This window comes from Sminthopsis crassicaudata, chromosome 2, assembly GCF_048593235.1.
Source record: "Sminthopsis crassicaudata isolate SCR6 chromosome 2, ASM4859323v1, whole genome shotgun sequence".
NCBI lineage: Eukaryota > Metazoa > Chordata > Mammalia > Dasyuromorphia > Dasyuridae > Sminthopsis > Sminthopsis crassicaudata.
The window spans coordinates 290,993,488-291,019,290 of NC_133618.1; the positions used below are offsets into that span (position 1 = coordinate 290,993,488).

The 25,803-nt window shown below is 34.8% G+C and overlaps 1 protein-coding gene across 3 annotated transcripts in view; it reads right to left on the minus strand.

The window, feature by feature from the left end:
• Nucleotides 1–25,803, minus strand: part of PRIMA1 (proline rich membrane anchor 1) — a 123,320-nt gene that overhangs the window by 38,535 nt on the left and 58,982 nt on the right. For all 3 annotated transcript variants that reach the window (XM_074289695.1, XM_074289693.1, XM_074289694.1), the window contains one exon: nucleotides 2,327–2,456. In XM_074289695.1, the coding sequence (XP_074145796.1) occupies nucleotides 2,327–2,456 (130 nt within the window). The remainder of the gene's footprint in view (nucleotides 1–2,326; nucleotides 2,457–25,803) is intronic.

Below are 25,803 nucleotides of genomic sequence, written 5' to 3' on the forward strand. Positions count from 1 at the left end.
AAAGAATCAAATATCCACTATAAAAAACACAGCCAGACAGCATCAGTATACTTTCTGCCAAAGAATGGAGCCAGAGAATTCTTTGTCAGCAAAGAAAGAAGAGTTATTCATTCTCTGAAGTACTGCTGAGCACTCCTCTTGGCCAAAATGTCATCTTAGTCAAAAGGTCGCCTGGGAAAAACCCTCATACAATAATAGTAACTCTTTACATATGTCAAGTCAATGATCTCCACAACAACCCCATGAGGTAGGTGTTCTTATCCCAATTTTCCAGTTGAGGAAACGAGTCAGGCAGAGGTTATAAGGGAACTTGTTCTGGAGGCAGGATTTAAGATCACCTTCTTAGCACCAAGGTTAGTACTATGCACTGAGCCACCAGCTGCCTAAAAATCTACTATGCCTAGAGATGCTGAGAGCTGGAATGAGCCTTTCCTCACAACTCTGTCATATAGGTAGCTCAAATACTATTGTCATGATTGAGGAAACTGAGGTTCAGAAGGGTTAAATAAGGACCTTTACTTAGGCCAGATCCTGAATTTGAGCCCAAATCCCTGGACTTCCAGACTTCATTGTACCCCTGAGTTCAAATCTAGCCATGGACATTTACTAGATGTGTGAACTTTGGCACATTATTTGACTTCTGCTTGCCTTACTTTCCTCAATTGTAAAATGAGGATAAAAATAGAATTATTTACTTTCTAGGCTTGTTGTGAGAACCAATTGAAATAGTATTTGCACAGTGCCTGGTACATTGGAAGTTTAATTAATAATTAATAAATTTTTGTCTCCATCTTTCCTCTGAGTATGCAGGTTACATTCTATAACAAGTGAACAAAGAATCTCACCTTTCATGAGACTTCAAACAACAGGACAGAACATGTGAGAGAAGACTAAATAAATAGTCCTTGCCCTCACAGACAAATTCTATAGTATGGAACAAGGATAGATCATGCATAACTCTGGTACAGAATTATGTTTTAAAATGTACAAACCAAGTGCTTGTAAGAAAGAGGGATCATTAAAGATGGATAACATTTTCCCATTTCCAATTTTCTAGGACCTTTGCCATTCTTGATGATTTCTCAAAGAATACTGACAGCAATCCTCGGAATCACAATTGCCAGTTCTTTAATTACACTATGCTTGGAGATCTGAGTTCATTTGGCTCTCTATTACATTGCCTTCCCCTTCTATTCAGTGAGCTTTGGGAAAAATTGCCATTATGCCAATGACATTGATGCTTTGACACTCACAGTCTTCCTTCTTCTTCAACTTCAATGAAAGAAAGTGGTTACATTTTCTCATTTCTTTTCTGGGACAACCTTTATAATTACACAATGTTCACTTTCATTGTATGGTCCCCTCTATTTACATTGTCAGTCATTGTGAAGTCACCATTTTCCTGCTTCTGCTTACTTGGTCCTTGTATCAGTTCATGTCAGCCTACCCATGTTTCCCTGAATCCTTCATATTCATGCTTTCTTATATCATAATAATATTCCATTATGTCAATGAACCACATCTGTAAATTGTTCCCCAAAGTTTTCAATATGTTTACACACCCACTTTGTTCTCAGTTCTTTTTTCTACCACAAAAAATACTTTGCTACCTAAGAAACCTTTCTGTCTTTGACTTCCTTGGGTCAATGCCCAAATCCAAGAGTGGGATTCCTGTTTAAATGAAATGTTTACAAAGTGTTTAACATACACGATCTATTTTATTTCAGAAAATGACTACAAGTTCTATAATGCTTTAACATTTATTAGCAAAATAATCATGGGAAGTAACGTGTGCTTAAGCACCTCCCCATTTCACATATGATTCTTCCCATTTCATAGATCTGAAACATGAGGCTCATATGATTAACCATCTTGCCCAGTATAATTAACTAACTTGACCACATTCATATAAGCTAATAAGTATTAAAAGCTGGGATTTGAAACTGATATGTGATTTCCCACACTACTTTCTCATCTTTCTGAAAGATGAACGATTATGCTGTCTTTACTTGTAAATACTGATATGCTATTAAATTAGATCCTATACCCCCAGTGATAGGGGCAAAGAACATCATGTCATAACTTTTTGGGACATGCAAAGAAATTCCTGTTCAAGAACATGTTTTACATTATTGCACATGTATAACCTAGATCAGATTACTCACTGTTTTGGAGTGAGGAGTGGAAGGACAGAATTTGGAACTCAAAACTGTAAAAAAGGGAGGAAGAGGAGAATTTCTCATTGGTCCACAAAGAAACTGCTTACCAGGTTGGATATGGGGTGGTGTTATTTGAGATTAAAGAAGGAGACAGTATACAATCTTACCTCTTTATGGCTTTGTAACAAATGATGACAATGACAACCAGAAACACGAGTGTGGCACAGCATACTGCAATGATAATGACCAAGCCTGACCACCAGGGTTCTTCAGCAGGACACGAGGTAGAGTTAGGAGCTGTAAGAAAGATACAGGGAGAGAACATGGTTAATTAAGCTTGCGTTGAGTAAGCAGCCCATGGTGAGCTTCATTCGCAAGCTATCATTCACTGTGCTGTCAAAGAGCAGAGGCAAAAAAATGTATTCAAAAGACCTCATTTGGAAGCCATCAACTCTTCTGAGCTCTGGGTTAGTCATGCATTAATGTCCATGCTATGCAATAGATGACATCACTGGCCATTTTTCAATTAGTCCTGCTCTGCATCAGAGAACAGTTAGCTCAGATCAGAGGTTAAACATCACATCATTAACAATTTATTCTCAGCGTAAGGTCATTAATGGCACCCTTTTGATTTTCAATGAAAATATTTCATCCCCACATTTTAAATTCTCTTTGTTCAGGCATTAAATTCAGTTCATTTGGAGCTGAGGTGGGTAGCTGAAACATCAAGATGAAAACTGCATATTGATACTTTGGGAATGGATGAGGAATGTAAGCAGAGAGAAAAACAACATTGGAAAATACAATTTGACAGATTTAATTATAATAACAATATATAACTAACATTTATATAGTGATTAGTACATGCCAGGAAATATGCTAAGACCTTTACAATTATTATCTCATTTAATCCTCATAACCTTGTGAGGGAAATGCTACTGTTATCCCCATTTTACAGCTGAAGAAATTTGAGACAGAGAGGTTAAGTGTCTTGCAAAATATCCATACAGTTAATAAGAGTCTGCAGCTGGATTTGGATTCAGGTCTTTCTGATGCCAGGTCTACCACTCCATCTAATAATAAGCACTGATTAGGTACCTGATATTGTGCTTGACCCTAGGGGAGGTCAGAGAGCTGGAAACCTTTAAAGCCCACCTATCTATTTCACTTTAATAAAGTCACAAGTCCAGAAAAGTTATGATTTTCCCAAAGTCACACCCAGGTCCTTTTAACCAAGTGTTCTTGTTATTATATCACCACCATTCCTCCAAAAAGAAAAAGAACAATATTGTCTGAGAGAATCTCAAGTTGGAAGGGATGGCTCATGTGGTTATTCAGGAGGAAAAAGTCATGAACAATCAGATACTGCATAGAGGTCAAGAAGGATGGCAATGGAGGAAAATACCAGTAGACGTGCCCTTGGGAGAAGACAATTTCTGTTGAATGAACAGATAAGAAGCCAGATTACAGAGATTACTCTTAATAGATGAGAGTAAGGAGGACAAAAAGGTCAATATGGACTGCTTTCTCAAAGAGATTAGTCATGAAGAGAAGAGCTCACATAGTAAGATTTAGTGGTGAGATTTAAAGCTAGATGGTGTAGATTCCAAGTCCAAAGCCCTATCCATCAGACATGCTGCCTTTCTGTTTGCTCATTTCATTCTGTCTTTTTCCACTTCCATGAATTACAGGCTACAATCTACGTCCCTGAGTCCTTCCTTTTGCATACCTGTTTAAATTCTTCTTATGAATTAAAAAAAAAAAAAAAGAAAAAGAAAAAGAAAAAAAAAGAAAGGACTTAAAAATCAACTAATTGAGCATATCATTTGTCCTTAAGGAAACTGAGAACCAGAGAAGGTAAGTGACTTGTCTAAGTGACATAGATAAAAAGGAAATTCTTTTTCAAGGCACAGTTCAAGTACCTTATCCTCCTGAAGCTTCCACTGGTTCCCCTCAGCTAAAAGCAGTCCATTCCTCCTCAAATCATTCTCTCCATTAATCTGGAGGAAGGAAAAAAGCATTTATTTAGTGCCTACTATGTTCAAGCACTGTGCCAAGTACCTTATAAAAATTATTTCCTTTGATCTTCACCACTCTGAGAGGGGATTCTCTTACATCCTCATTTATAATTGAGCAAACTGTGGCAAAGATTTAATGATTGCTCCAGGGACATACACCTAATAAGTATCTGTAGTAAGTAAGCACATTATTCCATCTAGAGACCAAAAGGGTAGTCAAAGAATAAAATAAACAATTCTCAAAAGAATTACAAACTATTAACAATCATATGGAAGAATGCTCTAAGTCACAAGTAATAAAACAAATACATATTAAAACCACCCTGAGATTTTATCTCATATCCAACACATTGACAAAGATAACAGAAAATGGGAATAATCGATGTTGAAGAAGCTGTGAAAAGACAAGAATACTAACATATTGGTAGTGATCTGTGCTTTAGTAGAAACATTCTGAGAAGCAATTTGAAATTATGAAGATAATATTACTAAAGTGTATTTAGCCTTTTATTGAAAGATTACATGGTTTTCATATATCAAGGCAGCTACAAAAAGGGGGGAAACTTTCATATGCACCTACATATTTAATTTATAGCAGCATTTTTTGTGGCAGCAAAGAACTAAAATAAAACCCATAGAATGATGAATAACTAAACAAATTGTGATATATGGATGTAACAGAATATTATTATACCATAAGAAACAATGAATATAATGGATACAGAGAAAAAGGAACAACTTATAGGACAACTTATATGTAAGTCAAAGTATGCAGGACCAAGAAAACAATGTATTCAATGATTAGAACAATATAAATGGAAAGGACAAAACAATTCAAAATAGATATTGAGAAATTGCAATGAACAAACCTGGCCCTCTAAAGAAAGGAAATGAGTAGATGCCTCACCCCACTCCCTTATAGAGGTGGGGGGCCTGCAAATGTGCAATGCTGATAGTATATTGTCAGTTTATTCAATGTATGAAATGATAAGTTAATTTTTCTCCTTTTCCCTATTCTTTTTTGGGGAAAAATATGTTATAAGAGATTGCTCTCTGGAGAAGAAAGAAAAAAATACAGGGGGAAATTAGGGTGACATAAAAACAAAAATATCAACAGAAATAAAGTATCAATAAAATTTATTTTTCTTAAAAAGTGGTTGTGGTCAGTCTTGTACTAATCAGTCTCTCTGAGTTTAGCTAATTTGATCCTCAGATAACAGACGAAAAATACAATTCCAGACCCCTATGTGTTCAAAGAATTCCAGGTTATTAAGCTCTACCAGAACTTGTGGTCTCAAACCACAAACATAGCATTCAAGAACCCAGGGTCACCTCCACACCATGAGACAACAAATTAGAACTTTTATGGAGATGCAAGGAAACATTTCCCATAATTTCCTTAATGGACTTAGACCATATCATTTCATCCTCAGCTAGACATTTTATCATCAGTAACTCAATGCTAAATGTCCATGGCAAAAATCCAAACTCAGCAAACAAAATGTCAAGAGTGTGTAGCTCCCTTCTTCCTCCCTCCACCCCTCTTGCCCCATTACCAACACAAGTACAATCAGATCCATTGTTTTTTGAATAGAAGGGACTATAATGTCCATTGACACTAATGTCCACAACATGCTGGGGAAACATGGATACAAAAGGAGAGTGTGGTGCCTGTGGCCCTTCAGCTCCTATTTATAGCTTCAATAATGCTTAGAGTCCCCAGAATGTGTCTGTAAGAATTCTCTCTTGTCTTAGCTTGTGGTTGAACTTTTTAAAGGGGGCAAGGGAGAGGAAATTAATTTTAAGCAATTTAAATTGACTTCTGAAATAATCTATTTTAAGACTTGAAATGCTTCAGTGTCTTTTGTGATCATAATGAACCTTCAGGTTCATTGTCATGTTTCCTTTGGTTCTCAATGTTATACACCTTAACAAAATAACAGCAATTTAAAAACCTATATAGCCCATAATGAAGGATGTGAAAGTTTCATTATACTTTGACCCATTTTGATGACAACTGAAGTACTGTCCTTGTCTGGTTGTTATATTTTAAGAGGTACAATGAAAAACTGTATCACATCCAGAGAAAAGTGTTCAGGATGTTGAGATGAGTCAAAACAATGCCTTATGGGAATCAATAGAAAGAACTAGGAACAATTAATATGGAGAAGGGAAGACTTAAGAAAGTCACACTATCTTCAAGTAGTGGTGAAAAAACTTTTCCTCCTTTTAAGATCTTCAGAAATCTTCTTACAAATGGTCCATTGAAACCACATTAGGACTCCCTGCTCTAAAGCCTGGGATGATAAGGTTGACAACCTAAGTTTGGCAAATGCCACAATCTTTCTTATGTGGATAATGATTCTAGGTGTCCAAATATGCAATAGGCTGAATTCATAGTACGAAGTTCACCATCAATGGAAGTCTCCAATTGGAAACTGGATGAACACTCCCCCTGGTATGGTATAGAAGGGATTCATGCTTCAGAAAAAAAATTAGGCCAGAGAATCTTTGACTTGTGTACAGAATATGAGACCATGTATTTCTTATTTCCCCTCAGCTACTAGTATCTCTCCGTAAAAGATGCTGTTCAGTCATTTCAATCATGTCCAACTTCTCATGACCCCATTAAGAGTTTTCTTAGCAAATATCCTGGAGTTGCTTGCCATTTCCTTCTCTTGGGAAAAATAATAACTTCCCCAAAGCAATGAAGAAATGAAACATATATCTTCCGTTAAAAGTTTATTTTACAGATGAAAAAACTGAGGCAAACAAGGTTAAGTTATCTTGAATTTATTTTATGTACATTTTATACATAATTATCTTTGTACATATTATCTCCATATATAAATTCCTCAAAAGCAAGAGCTATTTCATTTTGTTTTTCTGCCATAAATGAGTGGCACATGGTAGAGTCCATGCTTGAAGGATTGATTGACTATTTAATTACTTTTCCAAGTACAGGTTTTCCAATAAAACCAGTTTCTCTTTGCTTTAAGTACTAGCTTCAGAGAAAACTAAATTACAGAAAGTTAATGACTTTGTCAAGTCAACAAGTATTTATTAAACAACTATTATGTGTCAGACACTTGTGCTGAGAGTTAATTCTACAGACAATCCCTTCTCTCAAGGAGCTCACAAGCTAATGGTGAAAACAGCATGTAACCAACTGTTCACAAAAGATAGAGACAAGATAAATTGGACATAAGCTCAGAGGGAAGGCACTAAGATTTAGGATGATTGGAAGAGACTTTTTGCAGAAAGTGGCACTTAAAGAAAATTTCAAGGAAACTAAGGAGCATGGAGTTAGAGAAGAGAAGAGTAAGAATTTCAGGCATGGGGACAGCCAGTGAAAATGTCAGGAGTCAAAAAATGATGGAGTTTTCACAGAAACTTTTATGTAAATCTGCTTATGAAAGATGAAGAGAAGCCTTCCTTCATGGCAGCGATGTAACACATATTGGTGAAAGCATAGGCAAAATGGGACATTGTTTGAATTTAGCACCCAAAACACTAATCAACACAATACAATCCCCCTTGTATTTATTTAGCAGAATGGAAATATTTGTTAAATGAACCAATCTCAAAAGCTAGATTTTCTTTATAGGAAAGATCACTTATTTGGTACTTCTTGTGATCCATGTGACCAGGGTATATAATTTGCTCTCTTTAATGTCCATCTTCTTCATTTCTACAATGAGATAATATTCACATTCCCTACTTCACAGATTTGCTTTAATAGAAGAACTCTGGGTGTACTAAAGCACCTCAAAAATGAGAATTATTATTAGCATTGAATTCTCCATCTGCAAAGGATTTACTTACAAGTCCCAAGAAAACATTTGTTACTTATTTCAAAATTTCTGATGCAAGAGCATGTTAAACAATTTAGTACATGCTTAATTTTAGATTTCAAAAGATCTTTGATTTAAAATGTAAGTGCTCCTTTCTGCTGACACAAATCACAATCCCTGCTAAACTTGAACAGATAGCTATCATGGCCTGACTGCCAAATAAAAGCAAAACAACTCTGCCCCTCAAAACCCATAATTTCATGATGTCCAGAATTCTAGTGCCAACCTTTTCTGCACTCTCTTCAGATAACTGATGTACATCGAATGGGTATCCAATGTTTTCACTTGGTTAGACCTGCCAAATCTATATTTCTCTGGTGGAGCCTTCAGGAATCCAGAGGCAACCTCATAGGCACTATAAACTTTTAACGGAAGGTATGTGTTTCATTTCTTCATTGCTTTGGGGAAGTTATTATTTTTCCCCAGTAAAACTATAACTACCTTAGGCACAGGGGCTGTTGTTTATTGTCTAGTAAGAAACAGGGCAGTTAGGTGATATGGTGAATAGAGCACCAAGCTTGAAATCAGGAAGATTCACCTTCGTTAGTTCAAATACAACCTCAAACACCTATTAGCTGAATGATCCTGAGCAAGTCACTTAACTCTGTTTGCCTCAGTTTCCTCATCTGCAAAGTGAGCTAGAGGAAGAAATAGCTTTACAGAACCGAAATAACTGAACAACAACCTGCCCCCAAATATTTAGTACTTCAACATTTCAAGACTTGGTGATCACAAGGTTCCCTGACCACCATATGGCTTCATCAATACATACAACCCCAAGATGGGTATGAGATATAAATACAACAACCTGAACAATAATAATAATAATAGTAGCTTTCTTTCTTATAGGACTTACTATATTCTAGATACAACTCTAAGAGCTTTACAATTTAATCATCTCAACAACCCTTCATTTTAAAAATGAAGAGGGTAAAAAAATAAATAAATAAGAAAAAATAAAATGAGGTGGGTAAACAAAATGATCTCTATGACCTCTTCCAGCCCCTAAATACATAATTCTTGGAGAGTTTATCATGTTTTACTTCAAGCCAATTCTTCTTGTAGAGATAATGCTTATTCTCTCCTTTCTACAAGATATGAATGACATTTATTCTTCAAAGGGTTTGTAAACTTAATGAGATGAGAATTTCCTCCATCAGTGCAAAATATAACACATACATGCCTTCTCATCTCATGCAAGTTTTGTTCATATCTTTCCAAAAGTTCTCCTACAAAGTATTTACCCAATCTATTAGAAATCTTTTTATAACTTGCCTAAAGTCTTATGGTTAGAGTAAGGATTTGAACTGAGATCCTCTGAGTCCAATGCCAGTACTCTTTCCCTTGCACCACACTGCAGGAAAAGTTCTGAGAGGCCAACTAGTCTGGTTTATTTATCTTATAAATGAGGAATTGGTACCCAAAGAAGTTAAGTGATTTGACTAAGTAAGATCCTACAGATAGTATCTGACCCTTTCTCTAGATCTTTTGACATTTTATTCAACTACTCAAGGTTTCTTGCTAGCTGTTTTTTCTCTTCACCTATTTCCTCTTTTCCAGTTATATTTCCTTATACTTAGGTTGTTGCTAGAAAAGCACAGTAACATATTTATGTCTGCTATGTACCTCTCAGATGCTTTTTGTTAGCCCAAATTTTGGTTGTTTATAGATTGAGGAAATCCAACATTCACAATCCAAAAACATCAACAGTAGAATATTTCCATTAAAAAAAGTAGGTTTTGGGGGGTAGCTAGGTGGTGCAGTGGATAGAGCACCAGCCCTGAAGTCAGGAGGACCTGAGTTCAAATGTAGCCTCAGACACTTAACACTTCCTGGCTATGTGACCCTGGGCAAGTCACTTAACCCCAATTGACTCAGCAAAACAAACAAACAAACAAACAAACAAACAACAACGGTTTTCATCCTGGTAAGACAAATTTTAAGGGTCCTTAGCTGGATCATTGAAAACCTACATGTTCTCACTCACCTGCTCAATGACAGGCTCAATTCATTATTCATATGCAGCCCCAGATTTGGGTACATACATATTAAGTTTAAAATACATTAACTTCCCAAAGGAATGTCTCAGTGATCTGTATTTTATATCCATTTAGTTGTTCCTCCAAGAATTGTTAGGCTTGATTTTTTTTAGGTAAATATGGATCTTATGAAGGAAGTCTGGTAAAGTTCTGAGGCTTGTTGCTATAGTACCTTTTTATAACCAAATATGAACAACTGTAAGATCTCACTATTTATAGGGAATGATTTTCTCATTTGAATCCTAACAAAGATATTTTCCATGACTTAGGAAAGATATTTCCCAATGACAAACATGAAATTAATAATCAGAAGGACATTTAAAAATAATTTTTAAAATGTAAATTTTAAAGTTAAAATATATAAAATTTAATTTTACAATTTTAAAATAAAAAACCTTTCAGGTTGTGTTCATCAAGGAATTTTATATCATTTTAATATATGCATAAGAAACTACTTGTTGGAGGAGAGTTTCTGATATTAAGTTTTGTTCCAACATCGATTTTATTTGTCTTGGTTGCTATACTTTTAAACATCAACAAGCAATACAGTGGGATCATATTCTCTCAACATTTTTGTATGATTGAGAAGATAGCCTATGCTATAGAAAAAATATAAAATCCTGGATTTGTTTATTTTTCATACTTTCATTAACCACTAAAAAGTATGTCATAATTCTCATAAAAATTTTATAAAGATGAAAAAGAAGACATAAGTATGTAGTTGCTAATGCCTCCTTGATCATTTATTTGGAGTAGACATCAGTGATGTTTTCCATTCTTTGTTATCTTCCATTTTCAACCATCACCACCACAGGTCAATCTATCTAATAAAACAATTTCTCGATAATCTAAAATTTAGTTGCTACTATCTTGGATTTCCTTTGAGAGAATTTAAACTGATCCAGTTTCTAACTTCATTTTCCTAAGGGCAAATTCAATTTCTTTGTTCATTAACACTTTAAATACTCTTACCTGTATGGCCATAGATAAGACATTTATCCTTTCTAGAACTCAGAATTCACATCTCTAATTTTGGGAGAGAAGGTAGACCTGATGGCCTCCAAATTTTCTTTTGCCTCTAAATTTATGGTTCTGTGAGGTGTTAGTTTTATTAGTTTTGTTGTTAATAATGATGAAAATAGAATACTATAGAAATGTTAACAAATCTGTTTATATGTTTGCTGTTTTCTTGCCAGTTTCATCTATAAAATATTCTTCATGCCAAAATTTCTGAAGTCCAATTTTTACCCATATTACTTTTTGTTATTTTTATAAAGTGATAACATGGCTCAATCTTCCGCTGATTCTTTTCCCTAGTCATGGCAATGATATAAAGTATTGGCTAATGCAGTTTGTGAAATTGTTTGTTCTAGTTGTTCTGCCTTTCCAATTAAAACTTTATAAGAAATGGTGATTATCAAGATAAACATTGTTTGCCTTTTCCATTTTTTTCAGTCCCAGTGAATAAACAGTTATTCAAGCTATCTCAATTTTATGTAGTGCTTTCTTTTGTTTATTCTTCTAATTTGATGTTGGTCTGACTACACACAGACAGTTGATTCTAAATTACTCTCATATCAGAAAATAATATGTAAAGAGGCAGCCAATTTCATGTTACTAGTGGTATGTATGGTTTACGTTTCCAATGTCTTTTAATTTTCTTCTGGTAAAAAAGGCTGAGATTTCTGAATAGTCCATAATTGGGAATTTGTAGTAACTCAGTCTTATGCCCATATCTGATAGACGTTGCATAGCACAATGGAAAGAAGAGTGAATTTGGAGTCAGGGTACCTAGATTCAAAACCTATTTTCCCATTTATTATTTGTATGATCTTAACCCATCTGAGCTGTATTCCTTGTGTGCAAAAATAGAGGATTGGACTAGATAGCCTATGAACTCTCTTCCAGCTATTTTTTTCCCCTGAGGCTTGGGTTAAGTGACTTGCCCAGGGTCACACAGCTAGGAAGTGTTAAGTGTCTGAGACCAGATTTGAACTTGGGTCCTCCTGAATTCAGGGCTGGTCCTCTATCTACTGTGCCACCTAGCTGCCCCAGCTATAAATCTTTAATACCATGAGCAGGTTTCTAAGTTCTTAGTCTATGATCTTACTATACATTTAAACTTGGTCTACTATTTCTAAGAGTAGGGGCACCAGGTAGTATATCAATAGGACTTAAAAGAAATCAGAATCCCCAGTGGACATGTTTTAAAAATGTCTGAATCATGATTCTGATAGTATAGATTATTGGGTGATATGTCATTTTCAGTACATATGGGTAGGAAGTACATAACAGTGGAAGAAAATGGCAATGTAGTAGGGATGAAAAAGAACAAAGAGAAGCCATATTAGGCTAATCATGTTCCATCCAAGGGGAGGAGGGAATGGAGATTTGACAGTATGATTTGGCTTTTATGTGAAAGAGATATAAGGGACTGCTTGTCATGATGTTAGTGTGAAAAGTCATAAAGAAGCCACTTATCCCATGTAAACCCCAGAAAATATCTTTAGAAGAACTCCATAAAGATGAATAATAAAGAAAACAAACCAGAAGCATCTCTCCTATGTATAGTCCAGAACCACATAAAAAGATGGGTAGAAGTGGGAAGAAGAAGGTGGATGTCATCTAGGGAAACCAGAATGAACTAAGAGAAACATACACCTCCTTCAGGAAAAGAAGGCATGTAGGCTGAGCAGCTCAAATAAACAGTATTAAGCTGACCAAGGTGGATACAAGAGTGGTATTAGGTAAGCAAGTACAAATACTTGCAAACAGAACTGAAGCAATCCAACAATGAAGAAGGTGGAGTTTGGAGGATTGGAGAAATTATGAGTGAGTGCAGGATCTAGTCATCAAGAACATGAAGCCAGATATTGCTTCTAACTTGCCAGAAAATTAGTGAGGGACAGAAGCAGAAGTTAATGTTTATAGGGAAATGGCCATACAATCCTTAAAGCACTGGGAGTCAGAGCACCTCAACTCTAGGAAGGCTATACAAAAGTCCAATAAAATCTCTGGTATCATAACTGTGCCTGTCAGGACCATAGTAGGCAATGTAATCAATTTCTGAACAGGGGACATGCAAGAAAACAGAGTCTGGCAAATGCCAGGACTCATAGGGGACTACCAAGAGACTAGGAGAGAAGCCAACGATCAAGTCAGAGGGTGAGGCTTAATGCCAATAACACTATCTGAATGACAGGGAAATAAGCATTTATATAATCCCTACTATGTGTCAGGCAGTGTGCTAAGGACTGTTAAAAATTTTGTTTCATTTTATCTTCACAATAATTTTCTTGAAATAGATGATGCTATTATCCTCATTGTACATTTGAGGAAACTGAGGCAAACAGAGAGTGAATGACTTGCTTAGAGTCACATAGGTTCTGTATATGTGAGACAAAATTTGCACTTAGGTTTTCCTGATTGTGGTCTAGTGCTCCCTTCACTATGCCATTTAGCTGTGTTCAGACTATAGATGGAGACCAAATCAGCACCACTCAACTCACCTAGGAGAACTGGAAGAAAAAGAACTGAGCACAAAATTCCAAACCAAGAACCAGAGCTCACAATAGTAATAACATGATAAAACACCAACTACAATGGAGAAATATTGCGTGTAGAGAAAACCATGCAGTAACTCAGAATAAGCGAATAATCCCCCAACAAATAAGAAGCAAATCCGTAGAGGAAAAAAAATGACTTAGCTTAGAAGATTATAAGATTGCTGGAAGAAATGAAACGAGATAAAAAAGAAATCATAAATTAGATGAGGTTCAGGAGGAAGGAAAGGAGGCTAAATAGATTAGAATAAGGAATGGAAAATGTTACCCGAGTAATACATTCCTGAAAAATATACTCAAGCCACAAGAACCAAAGGACCTTATCAAACAAGAAATGTTAGAAGCAAATCCAATTTAAAATATTTAAAGAAAATATAAAACATATACTATCACAAGCAAATAACCTATAAAACAGGTCAAGGGGAAATAATTTAAAAATCAGCCTCCCTGAAAACCAAGATCAAGCAAAAGACCTGGAAACAATAATTTCAAGAAATCACAAAATAATGCCATCCAGATCTATTAAAACCAGTAAATGAAAAGAAAATAGGAAAAAAAATCATCCCCAGGAATATACTTCAACTTGAAAACCTTCAAAAATTCTGTGGCCAAAATGGAGCACTTTCAAGTCAAAGAAAAACAATGATGCAAACAGCCAATACAAAGTATTCAAGTACCAACTATACAGCTAGGATCTCAGAAACCAAAGAAGCAGCTATTAAAAAGTAAAGAAAATCTTGGAATATAAGATCTCAAAGGGTAAAAGTTTACAATCAGGAATGACTAACCAGCAAAAAAAAACAACAAAAAAACCATAATCACACAGAAGGAGAAAAGACTTTTTGAAATAATTGAGAGCCTCCGAGCATTATTGAGTGCACAAGTGCCAGTGCGCACACACGCACACCCCCCTCCCAGAATTATGCTGAAACTTTGAAAGGTAAACATGGTACTCAAGAGAAACCTGCAAATGTAAACTCATCTGAGAAATTGGAAGGGGCTAAATTATGATTTAAAAAACAACTACATTCTAACAATGGGAGAAGAGATAAATAATCCTTAAGGAACATAAGTATCACAGAAAGAGTTAAATAAGATACAGTCTAGAGATGATTGTTTTGCTTTTAAATACAAGGCTACAAATGGGGGCAGGGAAAGGGAGAAAGCAGGTAGGTATAAGAGAAAAAAAAGCTCAGAGAAGAAGTAATCAAAACCAAAATAAACTTCAACTTTTGCAAATTGATCAAAAGAGGAATGATTACAAAGAGAGAAAGAAAATATAAGAACCAGAGATTAGAGTATGAGAGTCATCAAGGGAAAGGTGGCAGGAAAGTAGGAATAGCCTACTTTAATTATAAATTGTTAGTATTGAGCAGTTTCCTTTTCTTTCTCATGCTACAGTATTGGTAACATAAAGGAAGATGGTAAATTAATAAAATAAAAACATAAGAGATTATGTTTCAGAGAAAATACAAAAGTAACAATCATAATGTTCAACATAAATGAATTCACCCACAAAACAGAAGAAGGTTAGCAGAGAAGATGAGAAAGCAGACTTAAATAACATTGTTTAAATAACATTCTTGAAACAAAGATTCAGACTGTCAAGATGAGGAAGTGAAGCAGGATTTATTATGCTTTCAGCAAATTTAAGAAAACAAAGGTAGCAATTATATGTGTGGCAAGGCAACACTCAAAATAAATAATTAATATGAAATGCAAGGAAACCAAACTATGCTTAAAATATAAAAGTAATGGAATAATATTATTACTTAGCATGATATCAAATGCATAGATCTAAGAAATTGACAGAAAAATAATCAAATTACAGAGACAACTAAACAAAATAAATTTTGTTGGAGATCTCACTGTATTCCTTTTAGGCCTAACAAACCTATTGAAAAGATAATAAAAAATTAAAGACATAAATAGAATTTTAGAAAAGTTATATAAGAGAAATCCCTAATAATTACTGAAATGTAATAGGAATATGCAACATTTCTCAGATGTGAACATATCCTTTTTTTTTTTTTTTTTAGGCTGGGGTTATGTGCCCAGGGTCACAAAGCTAGGGAAGTGTTAAGTGTCTGAGATCACATTTGAACTCGGGTCCTACCGAATTCAAGACTGGTGTTCTATCCACTGCTACACCTAGCTGCCCCTGTGAACATATCCTAAAAAAATAAAAACTCCATAAACAAATCTAAAAATACCAATATCAATCATATTTTATTGACATGACTTTGGCTTCCTAATTGGTCTTCCTACATCTCTCTGCTCCCCTCTCCAATCCATCCTCCATTTAGCTGACATATCTGAAGCACAGGTATAACATAACTTTCTTGCTCAAGAAGCATGGATGACTCCCAGTTGCTTCTTTAGCATTTAAAATCCTTTACCATCTGGTGCCGGCCTATTTTTCCAGTCATATTCTCATTTTTTCCCCTCACATTCTGTAAGTTTCAGAATAAGTAGTGCAGTCGTTGTCCCCCATATGCAACATTCCAAATGATAAGTAGTTTCAATAAAGAAAATGACAAAATTGTGGCAATACCACAAAACTTTTGGGAGACAGAAAAGCAGTTTTTAGGATAAAATTTATATTTCCAAATATTTTTATTAATGAAAGAAGGAACAAGTCAATGAATTAGTCATGTAACTAAGATAAATTAGAAATTATTTATCCAATCAAAATAGCTCAGAGCCACTAGTTAGGAAAATGCCTAATATTTGGACAGAATTTTGTCTGTCTTCAATTAAATTTGGTACATTTCCAACTAATTTCTGGTTTTATCTTTTCCTCTTCCTTTAGCACAGATATGCAATAAATACAACCCTACATGCATGAATCCAGCTGCTTTTACATAAGAAGCAAAATCAGAATACAGGAAATAATTAGATAAAAGAAACAAGAAGAGAATACAAGAGTGCCAGGAGAGGCATGGAAAATTAAATTAACCCCCCCAATCCATATACAAAAAGAGAAATTTTGAAAATCAAAAATATAAGCAAAATTGAAAACAAATTAGAAATTGAATTTTTAGTAAGAATTTGGAAATTAACTGCCATTCCAGCATTCTTTGTTAAGAGGTGCAAGTGTTTCCTCTTAGCCCTGGGAGTAAGGGTAGGTAAGTAAGACCTAGGAGTTTTGAAAAGATACATAAATTCTATGTGAAACTGGAATGAATGGAAAGAATAACAAATACATGAGCAAAGCAATGAGAGTAAGATAGGAATTTCCCTCATCAACACAGGGGGATTAAATGAACAGAACTAGAAAGAACCAATAGTTAGAGAGGCAATGAGCAAAGAAAGAGAAAGAAACAAGAATTGAGCTATGATAGAGAAGGGGCAGATTAAGGTAAACTATTTGGTCTCTTCAGACATCTTAATGAACCTAGACAGAAACTACTTATCATAATAGCCTCTTCAAAAGAAATTCCAGAACTGAAGGAAATTCCAAAAGGTCTATTCTTTGCCTCATGTCCTTGCCTAGGCCTCTCCAGTTACTCATATTATCTTCTTGTTTCTTTTATTTAATTATTTCTTGTATTATGATTTTGCTTCCTATATAAATGTACCTGGGTTCAAGCATGAAGGATTGCATCTATTGCATGTCTGTGCTAAGGGAAGAGGAAAAAGGAAAAACAGAGGTTAGCTAGAAATGTCCCAAATTTAATTGCCTTATGGTTTACTTAAAGAATCTTTTAAAATATTTCAATTAGGAATTTCAGCAAGGTAGCAAAAATCCTCTGCCTTTCTCTATACAACCCACAAAACCTTACAAAAAAATTGAAGAAATCTCACTCAAAATAACCATATAATGAATAAAATATTTGAAAGTTCAGCTAGATATACAGGGGAATTATATGGGCATGCATTTTGATTGAATCAATAACTTTTCATTTTATATAAATTCCACAAAACAACAGACAAAGGGACTGCAGAGCTATGAATGTCATTATATGCCTTTAGACCAAAGCAAAATAATTACTGAATCTGTAAAAGACTTTAGAGTATTGTAATTTTTATTAATGGAAATGTCCATGCATGATCAAAGGATCTCTTCAATTACTTAGATCTTTAATTCTATAATTCATGTTTTATATTGAGACAATGCCCCATTATATCTTTTCTCTCACATTCCTTAACAAAACCACCATTTTTATTTCTTATCTTTGCCATTCTGATTTATATGAGGAAAAAATCTCAGATTTGTTTTAATTTGTATTTATGTTTTCATAGATATTTGGAACATTTTCATATATGATTGTTGAAAGTTTGCTTTTATTCTTTTGAGAACTATCTCTTCAAATCCCTTATGTAGTGGGAAATGGTTTTTGTTCTTATAAATTTGTTTCAAGGTTGGACTTCACATCATTAGCAGAGGAAATTGCAGCAAAGATTTTTTTCCTGGTTAATGGTTTCATTTCTAAATCAAATTTCATTTGACTTTTTTTTGAGCAAAAACTTTTCAGTTTTATGTAATCAAAATGACCTATTTTATAACTTGTGATCTTTATCCCTCATGATGCAATCTTAATAATATAAGGTCTTCAATTTGGAACTCATCATGACTCAGCATTCAATTTCTTTTAGGTTTTCATTTCCATTGATCAACTCTTTTGTTTTTTAAATCACTACTACAGTAGTATCATAATGTGGTTTACTTATTCTGGCAAATAAGTCAGAGCAAAAAGTACTTTACTATGCATATTCTTTGACCTAGAGATTCTATTATTAGGCATAAACACCAAAAAAGATAAAAGAAAGAGGAAAAGGACTGCTATAAATAAAAAAAAATATTGCAGCATATTTTATTGTAATAAAGACCTAAAAAATAAGTTAGTGACTATCAGCTGGGGAATAGTTAAACAAATTGTGTATGTGTCATATATATGTAATATAATATAAAGCTTCCATAAGAAATTAGGAAAATGACATATTCAGTAGACTTGGTGTAAAATGAGGTGAGCAGAAATAGAATACATAAGTACATTATAAAGTATAATATTTCTGAGAGATTTAAGAACTATAATCAATGTAATGACCAATCAAGACTATACAAGATTAATGTTAAATCATCCTCTTCCCTCTTCCAAACTCCTACTTTTTGAGAGGCAATGCATTAGAAGAGCAGAATGAGACATACATGTTTAGACATAGCTAATGTGTAAATTTGTTTTGTGTGACTATACTTATTTGTTGAAAGAGAGAGCTTTTGAAGGAGGTGATTGCAGGACAACAATTTTTTTAAAGGGAAAAAAAGACCATTAACTAATTGTTCAAAAATAAACAGAAAAAAGCAGAAGAAAGTTTGGATGGTGACAAAGAAAGGCAAAGTTAGAACTACTAGGTTAAATTTGAAATATATAGAATAAAAACTGAGAATAGGATCATAGGAAAAAAAAAACTAAATGGGAATTGAGAGAACATCTAATCCACCTGCTTCATTTAAAAGATGAGGAAATCTGCTCAAAGTCACACACAGCCAGTAAGTAGCAGACCTAGAATTCAAATCCAGCTCCTCTCATGCTTCATCTCCACTTCCTAGTTTCTTTTAAGTACCAGCTAAAATGCTACCTTCTGCCAGAAGACTTTCCCACTTGCTACTAATACTGATATCATCCCTTTGTTGCTCACCTTTGGTTATTCCTGTATATATCTTCTTTGTACAGTCACTTGCATGTTGTCTCCATCATTAGAATGGATACTCCTTAAGAGAGAGATGGGACCGGGGGTAGGGGTGGGGAATCTGTCTTATCCCCAATGCTTAGTACAGTGTCTGATGCACAGTAGGCACTTAATAAAGTTTGCTGATTAACTCCTTGCCCTTTTCTGTATCTGCAACTTTTCTCATCTCATCCTATTTGACCTAGGACATATTTGTTTTTTCATTTAGAATGCTCTCTTGAAGTTAGATTTCCTGGATCTCTCCTTCACATATTTAATAAGTATAATGGGTCATATATTTGCAGACTTGAAAGTTGACCACATTGACTCTAAATCCTGTGAGTTAGGCAACACAAATACTACTTCCTCTGTATAGATGAAAAACCCAAAGTCATGAAGCTATTTCAGAGAAATAATGTTGCCTTCCTCTGATATGTATTTATGTACACACATTATGTACACTAGTGATTTAACTAGTAAAGAGGGACACTCCTTGTAGTTTGAGAGTAGAGAACTAGGACCAATGGGGAAAGGTTGCAGGGAAGCTAATTTTGACCTAATATAACAAGCTAGCTAGTCAAAAATGAAATCAATGCCCCAAAGGTTTCTGAATTCCTCAAGCAAAGAGCTCTCCACACAGCAGCTGAATTCATTATCCATCAACAACCATTTATTAATGATTTGCTATCTTAAAGACAAGTCACTTAACCTCACTAGCATCAGTTTTATCATTTTTTAAATAGTCCTAAAATAGCATCTACCTCCCACAGAATTGTGAGGATAAAATGAGATATGTGTAAACTGTTTTGCAAACTTTTAAGTATTAAAAAATGCTAGTGATCATACCAGATAAAATTATACCAGAGAATAAAAATAAGAATAAAAAAATTCTTGATTTTCCATTTTATTTGGAGAGAGATACAACATACAAAAACAAGTAAATACAAGATCATTTAAGGATAGAAAAGAATACTAATAGGAGGTACTAGACTTCTCCTAGGAGGTGATAGCTAAATTGAGCCTTGAAGAAAGCTAAGGATTCTAAACAAGAGAAGAAGGAGGTAGTGTGAAGAAAGATGTGGCCAGTAGAAGATGAACTATCTGGGGAACAAATAAGAAAGCCACTTTGACTGGAACGCAGAGTATGTAAAGTGAAATAATATGAAGTGTGCATGGAAAGGAGGACTATAATAAGGTGATGTAGGGATTTAAATGCCAGACTAAGGAATTTTCATTTCATTCTAGAAGCAAAATGGGGATCTGAGATGAGAAGATAAGAAAATGGCCAATGGATCATTTTTGGCAGCTGTGTAGCAGGATGAGTTGAGATAAAGGAGGAGACAAGAAGAGAGTTTAAAAGGCAGGAACAATATATAAATGAGAGGTGATAACATTTCACTGCCAAGCACAATGACAATTTAATAATTTAATAAATGCCAGTTTATTAATTAAATGAATTGAGGTGTTGGCCACATGAGTGGAAAAGTATCGAATATAAACTAGACAAGATCTGGCTACTGCTACATATGAAGGTTATGGGAAAGGAATGAATCAAAGATGATGCTGAAGTTGTGAATCTGGGTAACTAGATGGATGATAGTGCCCCCAATGGAAATTGGAAAATTAAAAGCAGTACCTCTATGAAACACCTAAGAGAGGGCATAGAGGGAGAAGGCAAAAAACCAAGGCAAGATAAAATCTAAGAGGACATCCATTGGCCCTGTGTTAGTTATAAAAGATAGATCAATATAAATAAGCTATGTCCCTGGACTGCAAAGTATAGGAATATATACAGCATAGAAAGGTTGCAGAGATATAATCTCTACCTCAGTATCTCCCTTCCCTTTCCCAGAAGAATGAGAAGTCAGAGCTTCCTTCCAGAAGCTTTTTGGGATAATGTTCAGAATCTCATGTGGGACCTTTCCATCTGTGTCAGTAAAGCCCTGGCCACATTCATTTCTCTCCATTTGGGGGGAGGAGTGAGGTTTTCCAGAGCTGCTCTGATTTATTCATCTGAGCCCAGCTTTCTGGGCACAGAGCCCAGGTTGGTTTCATTGTGTTGTTTATCATCACGGACAGCGTTCCCAGACACTGCTTTTGAGGCGGGTCCTTCGTAAATTATTAAAAATAACTTACAGCTAATTCTCCATGTGAATTATAGAAGGAAAATGATGATCCTGTTTCATGGGATTTTAGTGTACGACCTCATGACTTTTCCTACAGCAAGGGAAGAAATGTGAATAGGCGAGGGACTATATAGTTGCAGGAGAATGGGATAGGAGGCAGTGAACATTGGGTCAATGAATGTTAAAATTAATTGTGTTGGGTTGCTAACATAAAATATACTCATTCTTGCTTCTCATCTCTAACATTATTCTTCATTATGTCCTTTGAGGCAATAGCCCATAACTCCTATTTTTCCCTTTTTTCCCCCCCTTTTCTGCATCTTTTGCCATTTTTATTATCCTGCTTTACAGTGACTTGTAGGATCATAGATGAGGAGCTAGAAAGACTTCAGATGCCACTTAGTTCACTCTCCCTTTCATTTTCAGATGAAGAAACTGAGGTCTGGGGAAGTCAAGTAATTTGACCAAAGTTCTAAGGTAGTAAATCTAAGCAGTAGGTTCTGAACCCAGATTTTATGACTACAATTTTTCAAACTCGAGTCAAAAGGAGTTCCCTAACTTTACCCATTATGTACACATGCTTCCAAACAATAAGCTCTACTTTGCTCTCATGAAATTATCTTTTAAAACTGAACTCTTCATATTCCATCATACCTTATTTTAAATTCACACCATTACTATTCAAGAATATAATATTTCAATTTTAGCTGACCACAATATTTTTGAAAAGTGACAAAATAGCATCTCTTCCATGAAGCCTTCTTTGACCATTCCAGTCTACATGACTCAAGCCAAAATAAACTAAATGATTATTCCAAAATTCTTTAAATTTCCATAACATTGATTTAGTAATAAAGTGTTGTAAAGCAGAAAGTATATTGACTATGGGTTCAGAAGATCAGAGTTCAACTTCTTGCACAAATATCAATTCCTCTGTGATCTTGAATAAGTACTTTTAACAACTCTGAGACTTGGTTCCTTATTTGTAAAAATGAAGATAATTTATACTACCTGCTTCATGGATTGTTGAAAGGAAAGTAAGGAAAGTAAAGGTTTGTTGATGCAATAAATAGGATTAGGGTTATAAGTATAAGGGCTCACGATCGACCAAGTTATTATGTATAGATATTATTTGTTTGGTGATGAGGCGGATAAGTCAAATTCATAGAATCTGGATTTGCTTTAGGAACTTAGGTGTTGAAAGCTTAGACATGGGAATAGGATAATAATAGGTAGGGTGGAAATGTGTATGATAATAGGGCAGATAATGGGGCAAATAGATTTTTAAAAATTTTTTCTCAGGGGAATGGAATTTCTGGAAGTTTGAGAATTTCTTCTGGCAGATAGATATAGATTATTTTGATACCTACGATTTTAAGTTGGAATGTGCAGAACACATTGAAAAGGGTGAAACCAATTATATAAAATCAAGCTTATGTATCTAACTGTGGCATAGGCTTTGAGGAGATAGTAAGCTCTGATAATACTTAAGTATTATGTTAGTTTCTCAAAGATGACTGCATCAAACATGACCATTTTTCAAAATATTTTAAGGTGGTAATTTCTAGTACAATGGGCATGAATCTGTGGTTGGAACCACAAATTTCTGAGCATTGGCTATAATAGACTCCAGGGCGAGTAGAGGTTAGGGTGGCCTGGTTTAATCATTCTGGGATGGCGTCTGCTTTTAGTCCTAGGGAGGGTACAGCTTATGTGTGAAGCACATCCTTGGATGAAATTAACATTTAGATTGGAAGCTCTGTGGGTAGAACTACTCAATTGTCTACCTCTAATACTCGGAATTGGCCAGGGGTTAGGTCTTGGGTAGGTACTATGTATGAATTGAATGAAAGGTATTCATAGTCAGTGTACTCATACCTTCAGTATCATTAATGGTCCATGACTTTGACTGTGAGGTAGAGGTTATAGATTTCATTTATCACATATAAGATGCACAGGGATGGGAGAGCAACTAGGACAAGGACAATTGCAGGTATGATTGTTCAAATGGTTTCGACTTCTTGGGCATCCATAGTGCTAATATTAGTTAATTTTGTTGTGAGTATAAGAATAAGAACATATAGTACTAATGAGCTAATTAAGAAGACGATTATTAGTGTATGGTCATGAAAATATAAGAGTTCTTGTATGATGGAGGAAGTAGCATTTTAAAAGCCCAGTTGCATAGAATAAGGCATATAAGATATATAGGATTTAAACCTGTAATTTAACTAGGGCAAAGTTATGTAATGGTTACTACTAATATCTTCTTGGGAAAGTCATAAAGGTTATGGGGTTGATTTGAAATCAATTTTTTGAGAGTTTGATTCCTTCCTTTCTCATTTTAGGACTTAATGAATACAGGTAGCTCAAATGTATGATATGGGGAGGGCAACTGTAGAGTCATTCAATATTAGTAGTAGTTAGTTCTACAGAAGAAACTTCTCATTTTGATGCAAAAACTTCTCAGATGATGAAGATTATTTAGATAACCGCTGTTAAGGAGATAAAGGAACCCATAGAAGATAGAACATTTCATGCTGTGTAGGTGTCTGGGTAGTCTGAGTATCATGGAGGATTCCTGAAAGGCCTAGGAAGTACTGAAGGAAAAAGATTATGTTAACTCCTATGAATATAATAGAGAAATGGATTTTTGCTCATAAGTCACTGAGTATGTAACCTGTGAAGAATGGGAATCAATGGACAAAGCCTTCTATGATTGCAAAGACAGTGCCTATGGATAATACATAGGAGACAATACATCTCCAAATATATGTTATTGCTTTCAGGTATCTTTGTTATTTCTCCAACAAGACAGAGTAGATTTGCTATTCTGGAGCTCAGAACTAGTACCAAGAATTAGTACTATTAATACAAGTGTAAGTAGAATATAAAGAGATTAAAAAAAGAAAGATCTGAACTACTCAATCATGTAATCAATTGTCCTGGGATATGCTAAGCTCTGTGCCACTGGAAGTATTAAAGACTAAATATTGGAGAAACAATTAAGAAGAGTATTATATTGAGCAGAATGTTGAACTAGATGATCTCTGTGATGGTCTCTTCTAGCTTTGCAGGTTTAAGAAATCCCCTACAAAATACCTTTTGACCTAGCAATACCAAATACTAGGTCTGTACTTACAAGGAAATCAAGGAAAAAAGGAAAAGGACTCATATGTACAAAAATATAGCAGCTCCTTTTGTGGTGCCACAGAATTGGAAATTGAGGGGATGCCCCTTGATTAAGAAGTGGCTAAAAATTTTATGGTCTGTGATTGGGTTGGAATATTATTGTGCATTAAAAAATGATGAACAGGATGGTTTGGAAACACCTGGGAAGTTATATGAACTGATGAAACATGTAGTGAGCAAAACCAGGAAAACATTGTATATAATAACAATATTGTACAATGACCAATTATGAAGGGCTTATTTATTTTCAGCAAGATAAAGACCCAAGATAATTCCAAAGAACTCAAGATGAAAAAATGCTATCCACCAAGACAGTTCCAAGAGTGGAGCCAACATAACAGAGTGAATCTGGAAACTGCTTGAGCTTTCTCAGTTTCCCTCAAAAAACCACATGAAACCAAGTCTCTGAATAAATTTTTATGGAATGAAACCACTCTCCAATTCAATATAGATTACAAGGACTTAAAAAAAAAGATCAGTATTCCTGTATGAAAGGGATATTCAGCTCAATTCAAATGGTGTCCAGGAAAGTAAATGAGAGGTTCTTAATCACAATAGATCAGCAACAAAGATTCTCCATCCTGGCTCTGGAGCAGAGCAAGTCAGTGGGACAATTTACAGTCCCAGTGCAAAAAAGCAAATTGCCATACCTGAAAACCAGGCTGTTGTCTGGAGACAGCAAGTAGGATTACTGCATGCTGTGAATAAGATGCTCACACGAGGGGCCCCTGTTCCCAAAGCCAAAGCTCAGAGGAGCACAAGAAACAGAAAAAAAAAAAAAAACTTTAACCATAAAGAATTACTGTGGTGACAGGAAAAGCCAAAATACTAACTCAGATGAGGACAAAATGCCACATGGAAAATCTCAAAGGATGATATAAATTGATCTCAAGCCAAAAGAGACTTCTTGAAGTGCTCATAAATGATTTTAAAAGGCAAATAAAAGTGGTACAAGAAACATTGGAAAAAGAATGAAAGGTATACAAGAGAGAGTCAACAGCTTGAAAAAGGAAAACAATTCTTTTAAAAATGCAATTGGTCAAATGCAAAAAAAATCCATTGAAGAAATCAATTCCTTAAAGTAGACAATTAATCAAATGGAAAAGAGGTTAATTGAAAAAATTCATATATTAAAAACTAGAATCGCACAAATGGAACATTAGAGATATCATGAATCTG